This window comes from Argentina silus (assembly GCF_951799395.1).
Source record: "Argentina silus genome assembly, chromosome: 14".
Taxonomy (NCBI): domain Eukaryota; kingdom Metazoa; phylum Chordata; class Actinopteri; order Argentiniformes; family Argentinidae; genus Argentina; species Argentina silus.
Genome location: NC_139668.1, coordinates 6,774,876 through 6,792,096, shown reverse-complemented (window position 1 = coordinate 6,792,096; position 17,221 = coordinate 6,774,876). Strand labels below are relative to the sequence as shown.

Here is a 17,221-nt window from a genome sequence, read left to right as displayed (position 1 = left end):
TGAAAAGCAGAACAAAAACCAATGCAAATGTATTCTCACTGAAGTGAAAAATGTAGATTAAATGTAAATTAAATGTAACTATACTTATGTAACAAATAATTGGATCCAGTTATTTGGAACATGGAGACCTGTAGTTCAGCAAACACACACTTTCTGTCATTTAGTATCATTCGAAATATATAATATATTGGTATCCAGCACAGGGCACTGAGAAGCTTAACAGTAAACTCAATTTATGGTTTGTTACTTACAGTATTCACACTGACTCAACTCTGTGCATTAGAACAGGAACAAACATACTTCCTTTATAGTGGAGGAGGAATGTTATCAAATAGTTCTCAGCTAGGCTCATAAAAAAAGCCAAATGATCTGGGTTGAAATACCTTTGGCAGTAGAAAGAACACCGTAGTTTACTAAGAAAAGTCTCTTCTTTGCATCCAATAGTGACAACACCTACACTTTGATGAGTAACATAACAGTGTACTGATTTTTTCAATTCATTAATTTTACCACTTCACCCCCCCCCCCCCCCCCCCCCCCCGGGTATGTTCCTCCCTTTCGTACAACTCTTTGTAAAAGGAGAAAAAACACAGACAAGGTCCTGCTAATGGACTTGTGCAGGCAGACCCCAATGAAGACATGGCAATCTTGGTCTGCTTTGTTAGCAGCAAAATAGTTGTCATTGTCCTATTATAGAAGCAACCCCTAAACAGATGAGGTGCTTACAGTAGTTGTGTAGTCCATTCCACCCGTTTTGTTTTTCTGCACCTCTCCATCCTCTGCACGATAAACGTGTGTCTGTTTTCTCAGCTTTTGGTGCCTCAACAGCCTTCCAGGTAAACTATATGATTACTTGTGTCCATTTACAGTGCATCAAGGCGTTGCAACCTCAAAGCTTTTCTTCTCTCCCCTAGACAGCATTTCCATTTAATGACGCAAATTTCATACTGGCCAAGCTGTTGTTGGGCGAGCCGGACTGCAGTGTTCCCATTCTCTGTGTTGAGGACCCCACTTCAAATACCTCCTGGATGGCTTTGCGGAAGCAGTGGAAATTATAGTCTATCAAACCTGAGAAGGAAAAAAAACGCAGAAAAGAATGGGAAAATGTGAGCAAATGACTGCAGTTCATTTCAAAGGAATGCCACCTTTATTTCTCTCACATTAACACAAAATGGCCGACGTTCATCTTAACACTTTAGGAGAGCTTGTCTTGATTCACCTTTCCGTTCGAAGCTCTCCTCTCTGAGAATGCAGACGAGGGCCAGGAACTTGGTGACCTCTTTTAGGTAGAGGACTGTGGTGTTGTTGAGCTTAATGATTGCCAAAGACTCCTTGTCATAAGCACTGCCACTTCCATCTTCCCTGAGGCTGCAATGGAGGAAAAACAATCGAAATGAAAAACAATCAAAATATAATTTGTTTTACCACAACCACTCAATTAAAACCACAATTTATTGTCATACCAAACTCCCTGCACAACCTCACCACATGCTTCAAGGACATAAAGTGGGAGACAATGGTGTGTATTCATTCACTACATTGTTTGTGCCAATAATGTGCTCAAAGTGGCTCAAAATAAATAATGTTTGACACAAGCATATGCATTTCACTCACCCGTAAATACAGGAGACGTCAATAACAACATCGATCATGTCACAACAGAGTTCATATGACTGCATGTCCACAGGAGAACTGTCTGTGGCGATATAGATCTTACTGACGACATCAAACAGGAAGGCCTTCTCAATTCCAGAATTCTATAAGACAGTTAGCAACAGGGCATAGTTTAGTTTTTAAACAAGAGACAAAATGGAATGGAGTTACAACACTGTTGTGATTAGATCACATACTTTGTGATTAGTGTAGAAGCGTCAAAAAACTTTAAATTGACCCATGAAAGCATAAAGCAGAAATGAGAATACATACTGATATGAAAATATTCAGAAGGTTCTCCAACGTTGGTAGCTGAGGAATCAGCTTCTGGACAACTTTACTGAAGGCTTCAAATATCGAGTGGTCATAGATGCTAGTCAAATAAAAGCTGAAATACAAAACAAAGTCTTAATACCTTCACATAACAAATGAGTGATCACCATATTTTTACTCATTCCTGACTATTGATTTTCCAACATGATAGGTCAACTTCCAATACTGTTGTGGAACTAGATTCTAGTATAGGAGAGTGCTTTATTGAACCCAAAGGGTACATTTTGATTGATTTGACAGGCAGAATACCCCCCTACACCAACCTGAGGTGAAGCTTCTCAAGACTTGCATCTGCGAGGTCATCATTGGCCCTCTGATGGATGTCTCTCTGGGTCTCTATCTTGTGGTCGTCTGACAGACCATCAACCTTATGGATGAACACCTCAAAGTTGATCTCTGGGTTGACTCTGTAGGCCCTGGACACTGTGAGATGCAGCCTCCCCAATGCCTCAACGTAATCATCCTGAGGGACGGAGAGAACGGAGGCAGAGAGACAAGATGAGCACAGTTGTTCGTAATCGATTAAATGATGGTTGCCAGGGCTGATTCATTGACCACACACCACAGTGCATAATTTTAACAATTTTGCTTGTTTTTTCAGCCTCATTGATTTTGAGCCCTACACCCGATTGGTGAACAGATCAATCATTCATAGGGGCATCCCTATCACTGCAGCTGCACAAAGCTGTGAGACTACAGGGGCCGGGCTGCATAAACAGATGGATAGATAGATAGATAGATAGATTCTTTATTGATCCCAGAGGTGAAATTAAGGCAGCTCACATCACAAACAACAAAATAAAGTGACAAGAGAATAAAATAAACATCTGAAACATTATATACAATAAGAACAGTCCAGTAAGATTTAACATCCCCCAGCCTGACTCTGATCACCCCGATTGAACCAGCCGGTGGAGGAGTTGTACAGTCTTATTGCGGCAGGCAATGCCGCAAAACAAGCCAATATAATAGCTCAATAATAATTGCCATCACCCAAGCATAAAGTCAATCCCCCTCATTACTGACTTGACGTGCCGTCAACTTAAAAGCATTGTAACTCTATGGGGCATGCTAGCTCACTAGCGAAATGCATGTATAGAGTCTGGACGGTGCGAGGCTACCTGTCTTATAATGTCTATAACTTTGACCTCTGACCTGAGCATCAATGACGAAGATCAGAGCCCCAGTGCCCCTGAAGATCATCTCATAGTCAAAGGTGGGGTCAAAGAAGTCCACCTGACCAGGAAAGTCCCAGATTTGGAAGTTAACAAAAGAGCTGCTGGAGATGTCATCCTTGTAAATCTTGTTGGTGCTCTCCAGGAACAGCGTCTCATTTGGTGACATCTTGTGGAATACAACCTGGACAGAGGATCACAATACAGTCATAACAACAAATACAATAAAATTAAATAAACATTTTTAGAGGGATGTATGTAGGGCTGTTAACGTGTCACAAGTGTTATCATACCGAAAACATGTTTTGGATAGAAGGCGGTGTTTGGGCATGACAGAATGTCTTGATGATAGAATTCATTAAACATGATTATGCAATTGTTGCTGGGCCATTGTTCACATCGTAGCATATCCGCTAGCTAGCTGCCTTACCTACCTTTTGAATCGACGATTTCCCACTTCGTCGTAGACCCATCAACAATATTCTTGGTTTGCTGTCACCTGACGTCGAACTCTCCTCCTCGATATCTGGTTCCTCTACTCCGTAGCCAAAATCCTTAGGAAAAGTGTCTACAACACCATAGCTCCCTGCCAATGCTGGTTCTTCGTACTGAATCGACATGTTTGTCCAGAAAACTAAAACTAAAAAGTCTAACGTTAGACTCACTGTTAGCTAGTAAATCCCCCTAGCTGTACCACTCGGTTAACTAGCTAGCTAGCTGATCTTACTGTTGACAATCAAAGCCGACAGACGACTTCTAACGTATGGTCACAGCTAAATAATTGTCAGCATTGTGAACTATCAGGGTAACACCATTCTTATCCGCTACACTTCTGCTGTTTAATACACCAAAGTGTTAAGTTAGCTTATTCGCTAGTCAGCTTGCTTCGTTTCACTTCCGCCACAACCTGCCCCCGCCATGTGATTGGTTCGCCACGCAGACAATTTTCGTGGTGGCCAAGAGATGGCGCTAAATGTCTTTGAATGGGTTGACTTCCACTTTCATTTAGCTGCTGTTTCGCAGGTAAAGTAACTTGTTACAAGTTGTTTTGAGTACAACTTGTTTTGTGGACTTGTTAGCTTGAAATAATGGTTGATTCAGAATAAAGGCTGATTCAGAAATTCATAATCTATCTGTGTCGGTTGGTCTGTAGACAGGTGTATTCCCACACAGTCCACATGATTTTGTTTTCGTTTGTAGTCATGACAACTGGAGATTCCACGATTGAGGGAAGCAGTCACGTTTCTGTTGGTGGATCTTTGCAGCTGTTGGAAGTTTGCTAATCATCATAACGTAATAACTTTTCACGACAATGGCCCATTACAGAGTAAGTATACAGTCAAACTTTCTTTCTTCAATTTAACCTCACCTGAGAGTTTCATTTTAGAATGACTCGTCTTGCATTGGCCAGCTAACTGTGAGCTTTGTGCTTGCTAGCTTCTAGCTAGAGTTAATTTCATCAGACAAAGCTACACACGTTGTGTTACTTTGTAGCTGGTGTGATGCATGCCTGCACTCATCATTTCGCATTGGCATTGGCACTGGCACTGGCATCAAGTGAACAGTGCAGTGGCTGTAGCAGAACTTTGGTTACAAGCCATGATGATGACCCATACTAACAGTTACCAACTTAATTCCTCCTAATGTTTCAGGCCTCTGAATCCAAACGAGAACAATTTAGAAGATACTTAGAAAAGGCTGGCGTTCTTGACAGTCTCACCAATGGTAGGTATTTCAGAAATACAACAGCAACAGTTGCTGGCATAATGTTGTTCTAAAATGCTGGCAAATACCCAAACTACTGTATAAAAAGTGTTCCTTTGATATTGTCCTCTTCTTTTTAACCTATATTCTAATCGCTTATATTACCACCACCAATTGCCGCAACTATGCATTCTCTTTGCAGTATTGGTGGCACTGTATGAAGAGATGGACAAACCTAATAATGCTTTGGAGTATCCCTTTTTGCTGATTATGGTAACAAATTCATCTAAATCAAGGGGCGCTCATTATTTGAATTTACTGGGAATATTACAGACTGTGGCCTTAACAGGCATTGCATCTTGAACTAGTGAGCTACTGTGGTTGCCTATGGAATGCCAGATTGAATAATAAGCGAAGAATTGCAGGTCTTCATTAAGGCAGCCTCGGTGTAGATCATTACTGCAGCATCAGATAGTAATTGGATGTCTCTAGAGAGAACAGTATGGCCTTCACCTAAACGCCAGCTTCATAAAGCATCACCTTGGTGTGGCTGGGCCCGAGCCAGCGGAGGCAGAGGCCCTCCGCATGGAGCTGACTGAGTTGCAACAGAAGTGTGAACTGCTCATGGAAGAAAACAAAGAACTGAGAAACAGGGTGAGAGAATATAGTCTAACAAATTGATTTTCCTTAATCACAAATCTCTAAAATGGTCTTCTCTCTGAATTTGCTCTTCTCTTGTTTTACAGCTTCTGCAATATGAACCAGTGCCTGAGGATGGAGCAGCTGAGTAGTGGAGTTAGTTCATTTGTTATTTCTGTGCAGTATTTTGAAAAAAACATACATTGTATGATAGGAGTATGTGAAATTGTACTACCCAAGGATGTAAGAACTGTGATTTGCAAAAACAGTGTCTTTATTTCTGTTATGTAGTGAATTATTATTTGTACATACATTTAATTTGTTCCATTATTTCAAGTCAATAAATACTTCTCAGCACATGCTGTTAGTAATTTTGATGAATGTATGACACAAAAGTAATATGCCCATAATCCACCTTCGCTCCATCAATATGTATAATTTACACTTTGAAATGATCAGTGGGCTTTGGGCCACAACAATATCAATGCTTTTTCAGGATGGAGGACATCTGCAGAACCGCGATCTGAAAGAAAACAGAACAAATTGGAAGTATTATGTAACGACTTTATAACGCCTCAGCAAAATATAACACGTTGAAACGCTTGTGTTTTGCTTCGTTAACTGTAAAACATTTACAACGCAGTTGTAACTGTTTATGATTTATTAACTAATGATACACAGTTCAACAATATTACTGAGACAGGAGAATCAATCAAACCGCGATTAAACACATATTTCGTATTTCATCCTCCCGAGAGAAAACCGACCCTAACTTTTTTTCTATTGAATTTATACTGGCTTCCTGACCACCCAATGAATGTCATTGATTAAAAGGTATGGGTTACATAGCCTAATTGTAAATGACTGCCTGAGGCATGTTTATAGATTTTCTGATTCTGGTTTCCGTTGCCCTTTGTTCATTTCTCGCCTTGTAACATTTCAATAAGAGTATAACTAATGGTAGACTACTGTTGAACTTGTGAGCACGCAATGTAGGGGTTTTACATGGCAGTAGGCCTACATGCTGTAAGAAACAGACCGTAAAACAAGCGAATATCTTACCGTAAAACAATAAGCGCCTCTCTCCAATAATAACCGCGCCACTAATGACATCGAAGCAAATAATCGCCTGTCCCTAATAAATGCCGGGTCAAACTAAATTGTTTAACGGTATATAGGCCTATTCTATTGGCAGATGATTAAAGCGACTCATTTGATACTGGGTGACCGCTGCGACATCATCGGTATTTATTCAGCAGTCTGACAGACCGTTTACACCAGTCTTGTATGGAAACGATAATAAATTACCATCAAATATGAATCTGGTTTTGACTGATTTATTGTAGGCTAATAATATTGGTGGGTATTTGTTTAGAGTATGATATATTCAACTCTGTCATATCGCGGGTTTGAGCAGCAGTTTAGCAACAGCAGCGGGGGTAGCCGCCGGTCTCCAATAATAGCCGGTCCAATACGCGCGGTTGAGCTCTGTGGTTAAAGCAAATACACGCCCGGGCTACTAAAATAGGTTTTACGGTATGACACAATTATTTTTACAGAATGCATTGCGGTCTGGGTCCGTTGACTGCCATTGATATTGAAATACATTTTCACTGAGAATAAAATATCTACGAGAGTAGGTGTTGTGTGAAGTGTGCTTTTAAAGCACAACACAGAGCAGTAACTGTGGCATGATGAGATAAGGTATTAAACCAACACTTAGATTAGAAGGTCATTTGTGGCTCGCCTGCTGCTGGCGTTAATTGCCAATGACATTTGGCGGTTTATGGAGAGGCCAGAGGGGCTGTCGCAGCTGTGGCTGTGCCGAGACGCAGAGCTCATATCTCCCGCTGAGTCCGGGCTCTGGGGACTGCTCAGTCTCTTGAGTTCTGGCTTAGAGAACGCCCTTGCCTGGCTAGCAACAAAGCTGCAGCGTGGCTTCATGCTTATGGTCCCAGGGTAGGAGTCCCCACTGTCTGAACCATTCCCCTCCACCACTGTTGAACAGTTCCAAGGTACGCTGACCCTCCGTGGCTTCCTTGTTATGCCTGACAGTGTAGGGCACGAGGAGGCGATCGCCACGGGCATGGTGGGATATTCAGACCTGCCTCTCTCCAGGCCCTCATTATGGGTTAGAGAACACACAAGGTTCTCTGGCTCCTCCTGCTTGTCTGCAGGGGGAGAGCTGGTGTTGTTGGAGCTGGTGTTGTTGGAGTTGCTGTTGTGCTCAGTGGGGCTCGGCACAGCCTCCTTACTGTCCTTGTGGCTGTCTGTGCCCGGCTTTGCACCGGGGTCCCCCTGAATGGGAACAAAGGCAGAGGAGGCGTTAAGGAGGGGGTAAGTGGGGCCGTTGCCTTGCTTCTCTAGCAGGAGTGTGTACCCACTGGGCGCGGTGGGAATAGTAGCCTTGCGGCCCACTGAGCTCCCCATGCCAACCTGGTGCACCACAGAGTTCTTTTTTGAATCGCAGACATAGTAGTCGTCCAGGTCATCCTTCATGTGAGGGTAGTAGTCCAGGAGGCCTTTCTTGAGTTTTTTGTATCCCAGGTGCATCATCTCCAGGAGGCTGAGGAAGAGGGAGACAGCGGCGATACCCTGCATGAACATCATGAAGATCGACTTCTCCGTGGGCCTGGAGATGAAGCAGTCCACCACGTTCGGGCAGGGCTCCCTGCCACACTTATACAGAGGGTACAGGTGGTGACCGTAAAGGAGATACTGGCCCGTCATGAAGCCAACTTCCACCACAGAGCGAGTAACGATGTGTGCCACGTAGGTGCGCAGCAGGGACCCTCTCAGCGGGGCTTTGTTGAGTTTGCCTTGCTCCAGCTGTCTCATCTCCCTCTCGATGCGTTTCCTCGCCTCCACTAGCTCCACATCCACCCCCTCCAGCTCGCGACGCAGAGCCACCTTCTTACAGTGGCGCTCCTTCTCCAGGGCCCTCAGCTGGTAGATGGCGTGGCCCATGTACACCAGTGAAGGCGAGGATACAAAGATGACCTGCAGCACCCAGTAGCGGATGAGAGAGATGGGGAAGGCCCGGTCGTAGCACACGTTGCGGCAACCCGGCTGCTCAGTGTTGCAGATGAAGTCGGACTGTTCGTCGTTCCACACATCCTCTGCAGCAACACCCAACACCAGCATCCGGAATATGAACAGGATGGTCAGCCAGATCTTTCCTACCATGGTAGAGTGGATATGCACCTCCTCCAAAATCCCACCCAGGAAGTTCCAATCTCCCATCTTCACGCAGGGAATTCTAATTGATGGCAGAAAGTTTGTGTCAAAGAGGAGAAAATGTATTGAAATGTCAATATTATTGCATGGCATAATGTAATAAAGCACACATGATAACATGCTGTATGTTATTGTTGACTGGAATAATAATGATGATGATGATAATTAAATGATGAAAAATAATAGTCATGATGATAATGAACACAATGATACTCCTAATAACAATTTCACTTTTTAATCAATGCATAATGATAATCATTATTCGTAGTCAACAATTTTTATGATTATATAAATCTTATTTAATAGTAATTGCTGTTTAGTCCAAGGATGAGGAACAGAATAAAAAATCACAGAGATTGTGAAAAACACAGGCCTATTCTCTCTGTGTGATGTTAGACGGGATTGCTCCTCCAGGGAAAAGTGTATCCTCTGGTTCTCTTCATTTCTACATACAAAACACAAGCTCAAAAAGAGCAAACTTACCTTTCATATGGAAAATAGGATACACATATACAGACATTTTAAAACTAAATAGTCTGCTGTTTGATACAATCCCGTGCACATTGTCAATGTCTTTATCCTCTTCTGCAGAAAAGAAGCGATGGGGCTACATTCCTAGAGCCCACAGCTGGTGAAAACAAAACAAAAAATGCGGTTGGTGAGAACTTATAGCCTACCAAGAGAAATCAATGGTGTGATTCATCATTCGCCATTTACCATGCAGTTGTATGAACGGACTACCTGTGGTGAGGAGCCCTACTGGTCATTCTGGGCGAATGTAGGACCCTACTTGTATTTGTGGCTGCTCTCAATGTACCTCAACCTCTGGTGACCATCCTCGATCTGCCCCGTGATGCCCTAGAGCCAGTGCACTGGTTTGCCCCCTGTCCAACTGCAGTGGTTACGCTGCCACTGCAGGGGTCTAGCTGTTGTATAAGAAAAATCTATAAGTGTTTAATTTGACATGCCTTCTGGTGGTCACTACTAACCAGGGGACTTTGTGAATAGGAATCCATTCCTATCCCTCCTCCCTTTTTTTGTATTCATTTTTTGGAGAGGAGGAGCAATTCCCGTAGGAGGCAAACACATCCAGATGAGGTCATAAGTTGGGAAGATAATGGGTTGAAAAAAAAGTCACCACTCACCAGGGGATCCATTATTCAGGAATCCATTCCCATCACTCTTTCATTCTGAATATCATGCACTGAGAATAATAATAATAATAATAATAATAAGTATGTCAGAATTCATTTAGCAGTATTACTCAGTTTCAGCAATTAATTTAACAGTTATATCAAACCTTGTGGTTTGTGTGAATTTATTGTCTTCTTTACTATGAGATGTGCCATTAATTCAGGCTGAATGGGGCCCTCATGTTCTACTCGATCCTTTGACTAGCTGTATGTACCTCACAAGGGAGAAACTAAAGGGACTTTTCTTACCAGCATCCCATTGACAGCTTGACTAGGTCAAAATCTAAAACTGACCCTAACCGTAACCAAACCCTTAGCCCTAACCTTAACCACATTTTAAGCAGTTTAGTAATTCAACATGGGTTTGCTTGTCAGTCAGGTCCCCTTCATTTTTCCCATCTCACCTGTTGACCCTTACTCAGTCTCTCCATTTTCCCAGTGTAGTTAGCCGAGGTCGTGACATGAATGATGCACCTTGATCCTCAAAACAAACTGTCCTGTATTCTCTCCCACACTAATTTCTGTTCTTCTAATTTTTAATTCCACTGTATAGCCTCACATCAACCTGGTTGACTGACGACCCACCCATCCCTGCAGTCCATCCTGGTCCTGCATGTGAATTCAGCCGCTATATAGTATATTGCTTAACCATGTCTAGTCTGACAACCTTGTACTTTTCTATTGAATTCCATCAACACTGTCCCTGATGTGTGATCGATTCATTATGGATGCCAGACTACCTGACCTTGACATCAACCAGAACATTGAGGTATGATATGGGTTTCTCCTTGAACACCTGGATTATTTCAACCTCTGAAGAGTGGTTTCCCTTGCCTAGACACAGAGCTTACCAGCTTTATGTTTTCAGGCAGGCCATTCCAAAGTCTAGGGGCCCTAATGGCAAAAGCCTGGTCATCTTTAGTTTTCAGTCTAGACTTTGGAACAGTCAGTAGAGCCTTGCCTGAAGACAACCCTTTTGACCTATTCATCAAAATGTAGATCAGAATCAAAGAATTACCCCTAGGTTTCTAGCAACAGGTTTTACATTAGTAGTCAGACAACCAAGATGACTAATAATCTGATTAGTGGAGTTAGGGAGGCCAAATAATAATAATAATCAACAGATTATTAGAGCTGGATGTCATCAGCATAGCAATGAAAATAACGTTTACAAATAATATGACCAAGTGGGACCATACTGTATATAATGAGAACAAAATGGGCCTTAAAATTGAACCATGAGGCACTCCACACTTTACTTGTGTCAGAGAGGAAACAGACCTACCCAAACCAACAGAGAACTGTCTATTTGAGAGATAAGATGTAAACAAATGTAGGGTAGTGTCTGTAATTCCCAGACAATTCTAAGCAGGTCCTCCGATTTCCACACATTTCCCATACAATGAGCCTGTCAGATTTCTACCTCCACAAGCCAAACTGAATGCTGTATAAGAACCTACACTGTAGAGTTTTCCACAACACTACTTTACGATCAATGCATTTTCTCTTTACCGTGATCAATCTGTCATGTAAGATTTCATAGATGGATGACTCTCTGTGAATCTAATTAAGTTGTTAGTCCCAGCTACCATGCTTTTTATTCTATTTACAGGAAATCAATAGGTATGACCTGTTGGACACAAAGACTGTGTTGTTGTTTTCAATATACTGTACAAATCACAAAGGTCATTTGTAGTAAAATGTGGTACTTAAGCAATAACACACGACAGGGTGTGTTATATCGTGGCTATCGGGTGTGTTACAGCTGTGATGCTGTCGACCAAAAATGCCAGAGGCCGTGATATATTGTCAATATTGTCACGGGTAGATGGAGTTGCGAGTCGTGCCGGCAAACCACTAAAAAGCGACAATATTGACGATAAATCATGACCTTGAGGGCATTATTGGTTTTACAGTTACAAATCCGACAATTGTGACAAGAAAACAATGCTTTAAGTATTTATTTCGTGATAGATTGTGGTGGTTTCTGCCCTGCGCTGAGAAATATAGGCCTAGTTCAAAAACTACAAATATTGGAATGTGGAAAGGTGATACACAAATCTACTGCGGCGTAGGAATATTATAATTGGTGATTTTTCCGTGACATTAGCGTTATTAAACCACGACTTCGAATGCCTCACGGCCAATCACAATGCTTGTTGTCATCAAGCCGTTATAGAAGCTGAAATGGGTTGGTACAATTACAGGTACAAAACTCTATGGACTCATTCATTGTTAACTTGGACAGATGTCCACTAAATCAGATCATCTCTAAATGTGAATTTAGCCAGTAGAATCAAAGTAGCTTACTCCTTTCTTACAGTATGTGTATGTGTGTATGTGCGTGTGAGAGTGTGGATTTGTATGTGTGTGTGTGTGTGTCAGCGGGCTCGATATTACAGGGAATCAAAGGGCTCGATATTACAGCCAATCAGAAGGCTCGATATTACACCAAACCCACAGTATTGCTCACCAAAAAAATCACAGCAAATAAAAAGGAATGTCATTATTATTCCAGCCCTTGGACTTCAAAATACCCTACCATCCCCATTTTTCCACTTGGTTGTACCTCCCTCTTTCTCTTGACTCAATAGTCTGTAATGTAACTGAAAGACATTCAATAGGACTTCCTTCAAATCAAGTTTTTATTCATTCATAAAAAAAAGAGCATACAACACACATTTAAGCATATTTGCAATTTAATAAAAAGGTTCAGGGTGTTTTTGGTAAAAATGCTCAAAGGCCCCCTAACTCAATTCACAACAACTCTCCATTTCATAGAATCAGAAACAAAAACTTCTTGTCATAAGAAATAGTCTTATACTTTATGTTGCAGTTATTAAAACATTCTCAAATGATAGGCTTGCACACTGCTTATACAGATGTATACATACATACATACATAAGTACATACACTTGTACACATTTTAAAGTTAAATCAGCTTCCTTTTGTCCATGCAAGATGGACGTCTTTGCCTCCACTGCCAGTGTACATTCCCTGTATTCAGTGTAGTAGATGTGTGTAACACAATCCCTTCCTTGCCTACAAGCAGGCTTTACAGGACACACCACCAGCACTGAGTTATGGGGGAGCCTAATTGATCTCCCAAAAGCAATTCTTAGGGATGCCCTGCCTACCGGATATACAGTATCAAACAGTACATTCTGAAGGATGACAACAAATTAAACAAAGATAACATTTCATAAACTGAAATGGCAAGAGAGAGCACAGAGGGTCTAAAACTTTAAGCATGACACTGCCAGGAGTGTAGTTCCTTTACAACCTTCTCAGATGCCAAAGTTAAACAGATAACTGAAACCGTCTGTTATAGGGAAGAGGTGGTTGTGCAATTTCAGAAACCCCAAAACATAGCTTTAAAACAAAGCTTCACTTACTGGTTGAAAAAAACTAAAAAAAGCCCTCATCATCCGAAGTATGGTCGTGATACAGAACCAGTCAACAAATGGGCCCTTCCACTCATTTTTGGTATTCTTAGTTATATAGCCAACATGTTTATAGCAGAGCTCAGTATAGGCACATATCTCTCCACCGGCAAGGCGGCAACACATTGTAATGTGTACAGTACATCATACAACAAGGATCCTGAATCCTGGGGTGGGTTCTTATGGTACTGACATGACTCTAATTGTCCCTAGAAGAGATACTGTACATTTCGATAAAATATGTCTGTATGTCTGCAAGCGAATTAGTAAGTCATAACTTGCTCAAACTAACTATTTACAATATGAATAATGAGCTAAACTATAATTGACTGTTGTATAAAGTATAGGCCTAGGCCAGCATCTAATACCATTTACATAAAGAGCAACATGGCAAAGACCTTCCGCTTCTAATAGAGAAAAGAAAATAAGTATTTTCAAGTATGATTCTTGTGAAAAGAAACTTAAAAGGCAAGTAGGATTAGATGTTGCAGCAGTGAGTGTTTTTGCAAGTAACACAGAGCAGTCACGATAGCCCAGCTTTCTACAGCACTCGGGGAGCATCCTCCAAGTGCACAGTGTAACTTAGGGCTTAAGATATTGAGCAAAACAAGAGTAAAAGAAAAACATGGCACTGAAGGAAACCTTGGAGAGTGAAGAGCAACAACCTTCAGGTGAGAATTTGATGCTTATCATTTAGATCGTTTATGAGACATCTGAAAAACAAAACATATTACTAATGTTAATTAAAAACAGGCTCTGCTGGAGAATCAGAAACTAAGGTAAACGAGTGTGTGTGTGTGTGTGTGTGTGTGTGTGTGTGTGTTTTTATTATCATTGGAACTCACAGCTTGAGGGTCTGGTGCCATACTGTCGCATGATCTGGTCCTGTGTGAACTTTACAAACGATTCATATTGCTCTAGAAAAGACACAAACAACATTGTATTGTTCAAATCAATCAATGGAATCAATTGATTTCACTCGGGGACTTTGACCACGGTGGGTCATATCTGAGGACGTCTACATACCAGCCAGCTTAGTGTTGAGGATCTGTTCATACTCTTCCCTGGTCTTCTCCTCATGGTCCTTGAGGACTCGCTCACACAGAGAGCCAACCTGACGCAGTGTGAAACAGGGCTGGTCCCTCTTCATGGAGGCCCCTGAAAAAAGAAACAGTGGAAAAGAATGAGCTTTGGGCTGACAACTGCAGAGTCAGACACACAACATCTAGATTAAATAAATAATTACATAAATGTAAGATTGAAAAGTGCCACGGCACCCTGGGTCTAGCCTTTAGCCCCTAACTCTCTGACAAAACTCCTCTTGAACAAAAAAGTACATTATGACTTTTTGTGTCATGCATATAAAGGCTTAATGTTCTTAAAGTGTTACCAAAAGTGCAAAAAAAGAGGTCAAATGTTGACTGCACAGCAGTGGAGGCAGGTGGCGGTAGACCGGGCTCATTGCCCATTCCATTCCATGGAATGAGAAAGGGTATCAAACACATTTCTCCACTACTGCACTGCACCTCCCTCAGCTAGAAATATTTCCCAGTTGTCAGTGTGATGTATTGCAACCAAAGGGCAGAGATACTGGGTGCATTTTACACACACCTGGTGGTGAGCTTGGAGCCAGGAGAGCAGGGCTTTGGCTTTCACCACCATTTGGACTCTGGGTCTGGGACTCGCTCAAGTTGAAGGCACCCTCAAGCTGCCGTCTCCTCTGGTAACGGCTGTATTCTTGCCTTATGTTGTGGACAATCTGCTCTGTGGAGAGAGAAACAGACATGTTCATCTTTGAGGGGGGGTTAAAGGTTTCCAGGTTACATGTTTATCTAGGGGTATGGAGGAGCCATGGTCACCTTGGTATACCTAACCCAGTACAGACAGTTTCACAAAGTGTGTGTGTGTGTGTGTGTGTGTGTTCTTTTAGCTAGTGGCTAGTAAAGTTGTTTCTCATAACATTGACTTACCTGGGGTGAGTCTGTGTTCCCCAGCAGTTGCTGGGGGAGACGACATCGAATGGGACTGATTGTCGGTAACGTTAGCAGGCAGGAGGTTGCACCGTTGGGGCGACGGGTTGGCCGGGGTCCCTGGCATTGGGTTGCACCTTCGTCGTTTTGGAGATTGAGGGCTGTGAAGGGCCTCAAACTCCATTGAACGCTTCAAAGTAGCTCCGCATGCCATGATCGCTTGGTGAAAAATACAGAATCGCTTTGAAAAAAAATCCGTAGAGAGTTAAAAACTGAAAGACAGTGGCTATATCGGCTAACAGTTTTTTTTTTTCTATGTTGCGTTCTCTGGTCTTTCCATCTGTGGCTAAATCAGAACACAGGCGGCGAGACAAACATCCAGCCAAAGATTCAGCGTTTACCGACTCTACGTCATGGGGTGTGCACATGCATTTGTGGGCACTTCCGTTGTTGTGAAGCGAACCCCCTACCTAGCTAACAGGCTAACGTGAATTAGCTATGTCCCAAAGGCAATTTTGGACGAATGCAATACAACATAAACCCAGAATGCCTCATGCATATTAACTACAGGTAAGTAAAAAAAAAAAAATCCCCCATAAAATCATTACCGACAGGTAGTCGCTTGCTACGTAGTTAGTTAGCCTATGGTATTATTCCCTAGGCGGCTGAGGGAACAATGAATTGTTAGCGAGCTAGCTTATCGACAAGACTTCTCTTTCAACTGCCTGATGTTGATGCTGTCTTTTCTCAAAAGGTAACTCGGCCACAAAGCACTTCTCTCTGATGTTCAATCCAGCTAAACTCAAACAGAATACGATCAGTAGAATACAAAGGTAACTTAAATATTGCGACACAGACATGTTATGAATTTTACAATGATCCCACTGTGAAATAAATATGCATAATGCCGCACAACTAAATAAATATGTTATTTATAAATAAACTATGTTAGTTTAGCTTTCATGTGAGCTATTGGACACAGTGTCACTGGTTAGAAACTAGTCTGATTAATATTGGATATATTAACCACCTCCCCATGCCTTTCTCATCTCTTTCCAGGTGACACAAAATCAAGACGCATGGAAGGTGAGGGGGGGGGTAACGTTTTACTACCATGCTCAGGGGATCATGTCAACAACACCCTTCTGAGAAAGGGTAAGATGCCAGTGTTCGACCAGAACAGACAAGCATCATCAAAAACTGCACCAGTCGCTGGTGGTCATCATCATCATCGTCGTCTTGGTGCTGGCAAGATAAAGGAGAAACCTGCCTGTTCGCAGAAACCTCAGTTGCAACTGATGGCACTAGCCCAGAGCAAGAACCACTTCTACTTTCAATCACATGACCAGAACTGTGACAGTGTGATGTCACAGCTCAACACACTGTTGGTCTCGGAGAGCAACCAGAACTATGCAGGCCCCAAGTTCAGTGAGCCGCCTGCTCCTAGCGATCTACCAAAGCCGCCCAGTCACTGGATGTCCTCACACCCTGTGGCCTCCCGAGACAGCCGTGAGACAATGGCGTTCCAGCTTAAGAGCATCCTGAAAGTGCAGTCCTAAATCTGAAAGATAATCTCACACCACCACCATCCATTTATTCTCTTTGTGTAGTCTTGCAGAGAACTTTTGTTTGTTTTTTCTGACGTCTTTCTGGCAGGGAGATGCTATGCGAGACTCCACACGAATAGACTTCATCATCTATTCATCATTTCTACCTTTTAGTATTTTGTTCTATTTCTTCGTTGGCTGTGTCACAATGGAGCTTGTGTGCCAGTGCTATTATTAACCAATTTGGTTAAATCACCCAAACACCCTGACTCCATTTACTTGTTTTAGCGTGAGTCAAATTAACCTCAAGACATTCCAATCAGTTG

General features: G+C 42.2%; 4 protein-coding genes and 1 long non-coding RNA gene across 6 annotated transcripts; 2 read left to right on the top strand and 3 right to left on the bottom strand.

Annotated features, from left to right (window-relative positions):
- Window positions 1–524: 524 nt before the first annotated feature.
- On the bottom strand, window positions 525–4,040 carry rragcb (Ras-related GTP binding Cb). Of its 2 annotated transcripts, none has more exons than XM_083684486.1 (7): window positions 3,596–4,040; window positions 3,142–3,345; window positions 2,250–2,449; window positions 1,927–2,041; window positions 1,615–1,757; window positions 1,220–1,368; window positions 525–1,068 (listed from the first exon to the last, which is right to left on the bottom strand). In XM_083684486.1, the coding sequence occupies exons 1-7, from the start codon at window positions 3,779–3,781 to the stop codon at window positions 911–913; spliced, it is 1,155 nt and encodes a 384-aa protein (XP_083540612.1). In that variant the 5' UTR covers window positions 3,782–4,040; the 3' UTR covers window positions 525–910. The 2 variants fall into 2 exon arrangements, with proteins under 2 accessions (XP_083540612.1, XP_083540613.1); XM_083684487.1 differs by having other exon boundaries at window positions 3,142–3,222.
- A 326-nt stretch (window positions 4,041–4,366) lies between these two features.
- On the top strand, window positions 4,367–5,853 carry mycbp (MYC binding protein). Its single transcript, XM_083684446.1, has 5 exons — window positions 4,367–4,488; window positions 4,814–4,886; window positions 5,068–5,116; window positions 5,390–5,519; window positions 5,612–5,853. Exons 1-5 carry the CDS (start codon window positions 4,474–4,476, stop codon window positions 5,654–5,656), a joined length of 312 nt encoding a protein of 103 aa, XP_083540572.1. The 5' UTR covers window positions 4,367–4,473; the 3' UTR covers window positions 5,657–5,853.
- Window positions 5,854–7,223: 1,370 nt separating this feature from the next.
- On the bottom strand, window positions 7,224–9,508 carry gja9b (gap junction protein alpha 9b; the record flags this gene model as incomplete). The annotated part of the gene is given in 3 exon segments (XM_083684637.1): window positions 7,224–8,762; window positions 9,461–9,478; window positions 9,482–9,508. Coding segments are annotated over 3 exon segments (1,584 nt in total).
- A 3,098-nt stretch (window positions 9,509–12,606) lies between these two features.
- Window positions 12,607–15,741, bottom strand: LOC310815003 (akirin-1B-like). Its single transcript, XM_083684603.1, has 5 exons — window positions 15,349–15,741; window positions 14,990–15,142; window positions 14,405–14,536; window positions 14,224–14,295; window positions 12,607–14,091 (listed from the first exon to the last, which is right to left on the bottom strand). Exons 1-5 carry the CDS (start codon window positions 15,560–15,562, stop codon window positions 14,081–14,083), a joined length of 582 nt encoding a protein of 193 aa, XP_083540729.1. The 5' UTR covers window positions 15,563–15,741; the 3' UTR covers window positions 12,607–14,080.
- Window positions 15,742–15,807: 66 nt separating this feature from the next.
- LOC310814893 lies at window positions 15,808–16,640 on the top strand. The gene is made up of 3 exons (XR_014554602.1): window positions 15,808–15,918; window positions 16,103–16,181; window positions 16,408–16,640. It is a non-coding gene; the product is annotated as an uncharacterized lncRNA (long non-coding RNA).
- The last annotated feature ends 581 nt before the right edge of the window (window positions 16,641–17,221 follow it).

Bases quoted from the DNA above. Each gene is read 5' to 3' on its own strand.
- rragcb (XM_083684486.1), bottom strand. From the start codon at position 3,781: ATGTCGATTCAGTACGAAGAACCAGCATTGGCAGGGAGCTATGGTGTT. The intron at 3,346-3,595 runs GTAGGTAAGGCA...TCCTCTGTCCAG, and splicing joins GGAAATCGTCGATTCAAAAG to GTTGTATTCCACAAGATGTC. The intron at 1,758-1,926 runs GTATGTATTCTC...ACTGTCTTATAG, and splicing joins TTCTGAATATTTTCATATCA to AATTCTGGAATTGAGAAGGC.
- mycbp (XM_083684446.1), top strand. The intron at 4,887-5,067 runs GTAGGTATTTCA...TTCTCTTTGCAG, and splicing joins TCTTGACAGTCTCACCAATG to TATTGGTGGCACTGTATGAA. The intron at 5,520-5,611 runs GTGAGAGAATAT...CTTGTTTTACAG, and splicing joins ACAAAGAACTGAGAAACAGG to CTTCTGCAATATGAACCAGT.
- LOC310815003 (XM_083684603.1), bottom strand. From the start codon at position 15,562: ATGGCATGCGGAGCTACTTTGAAGCGTTCAATGGAGTTTGAGGCCCTT. The intron at 15,143-15,348 runs GTAAGTCAATGT...CTCTCTCCACAG, and splicing joins GGAACACAGACTCACCCCAG to AGCAGATTGTCCACAACATA. The intron at 14,296-14,404 runs GTATGTAGACGT...TGTCTTTTCTAG, and splicing joins CCTCAACACTAAGCTGGCTG to AGCAATATGAATCGTTTGTA.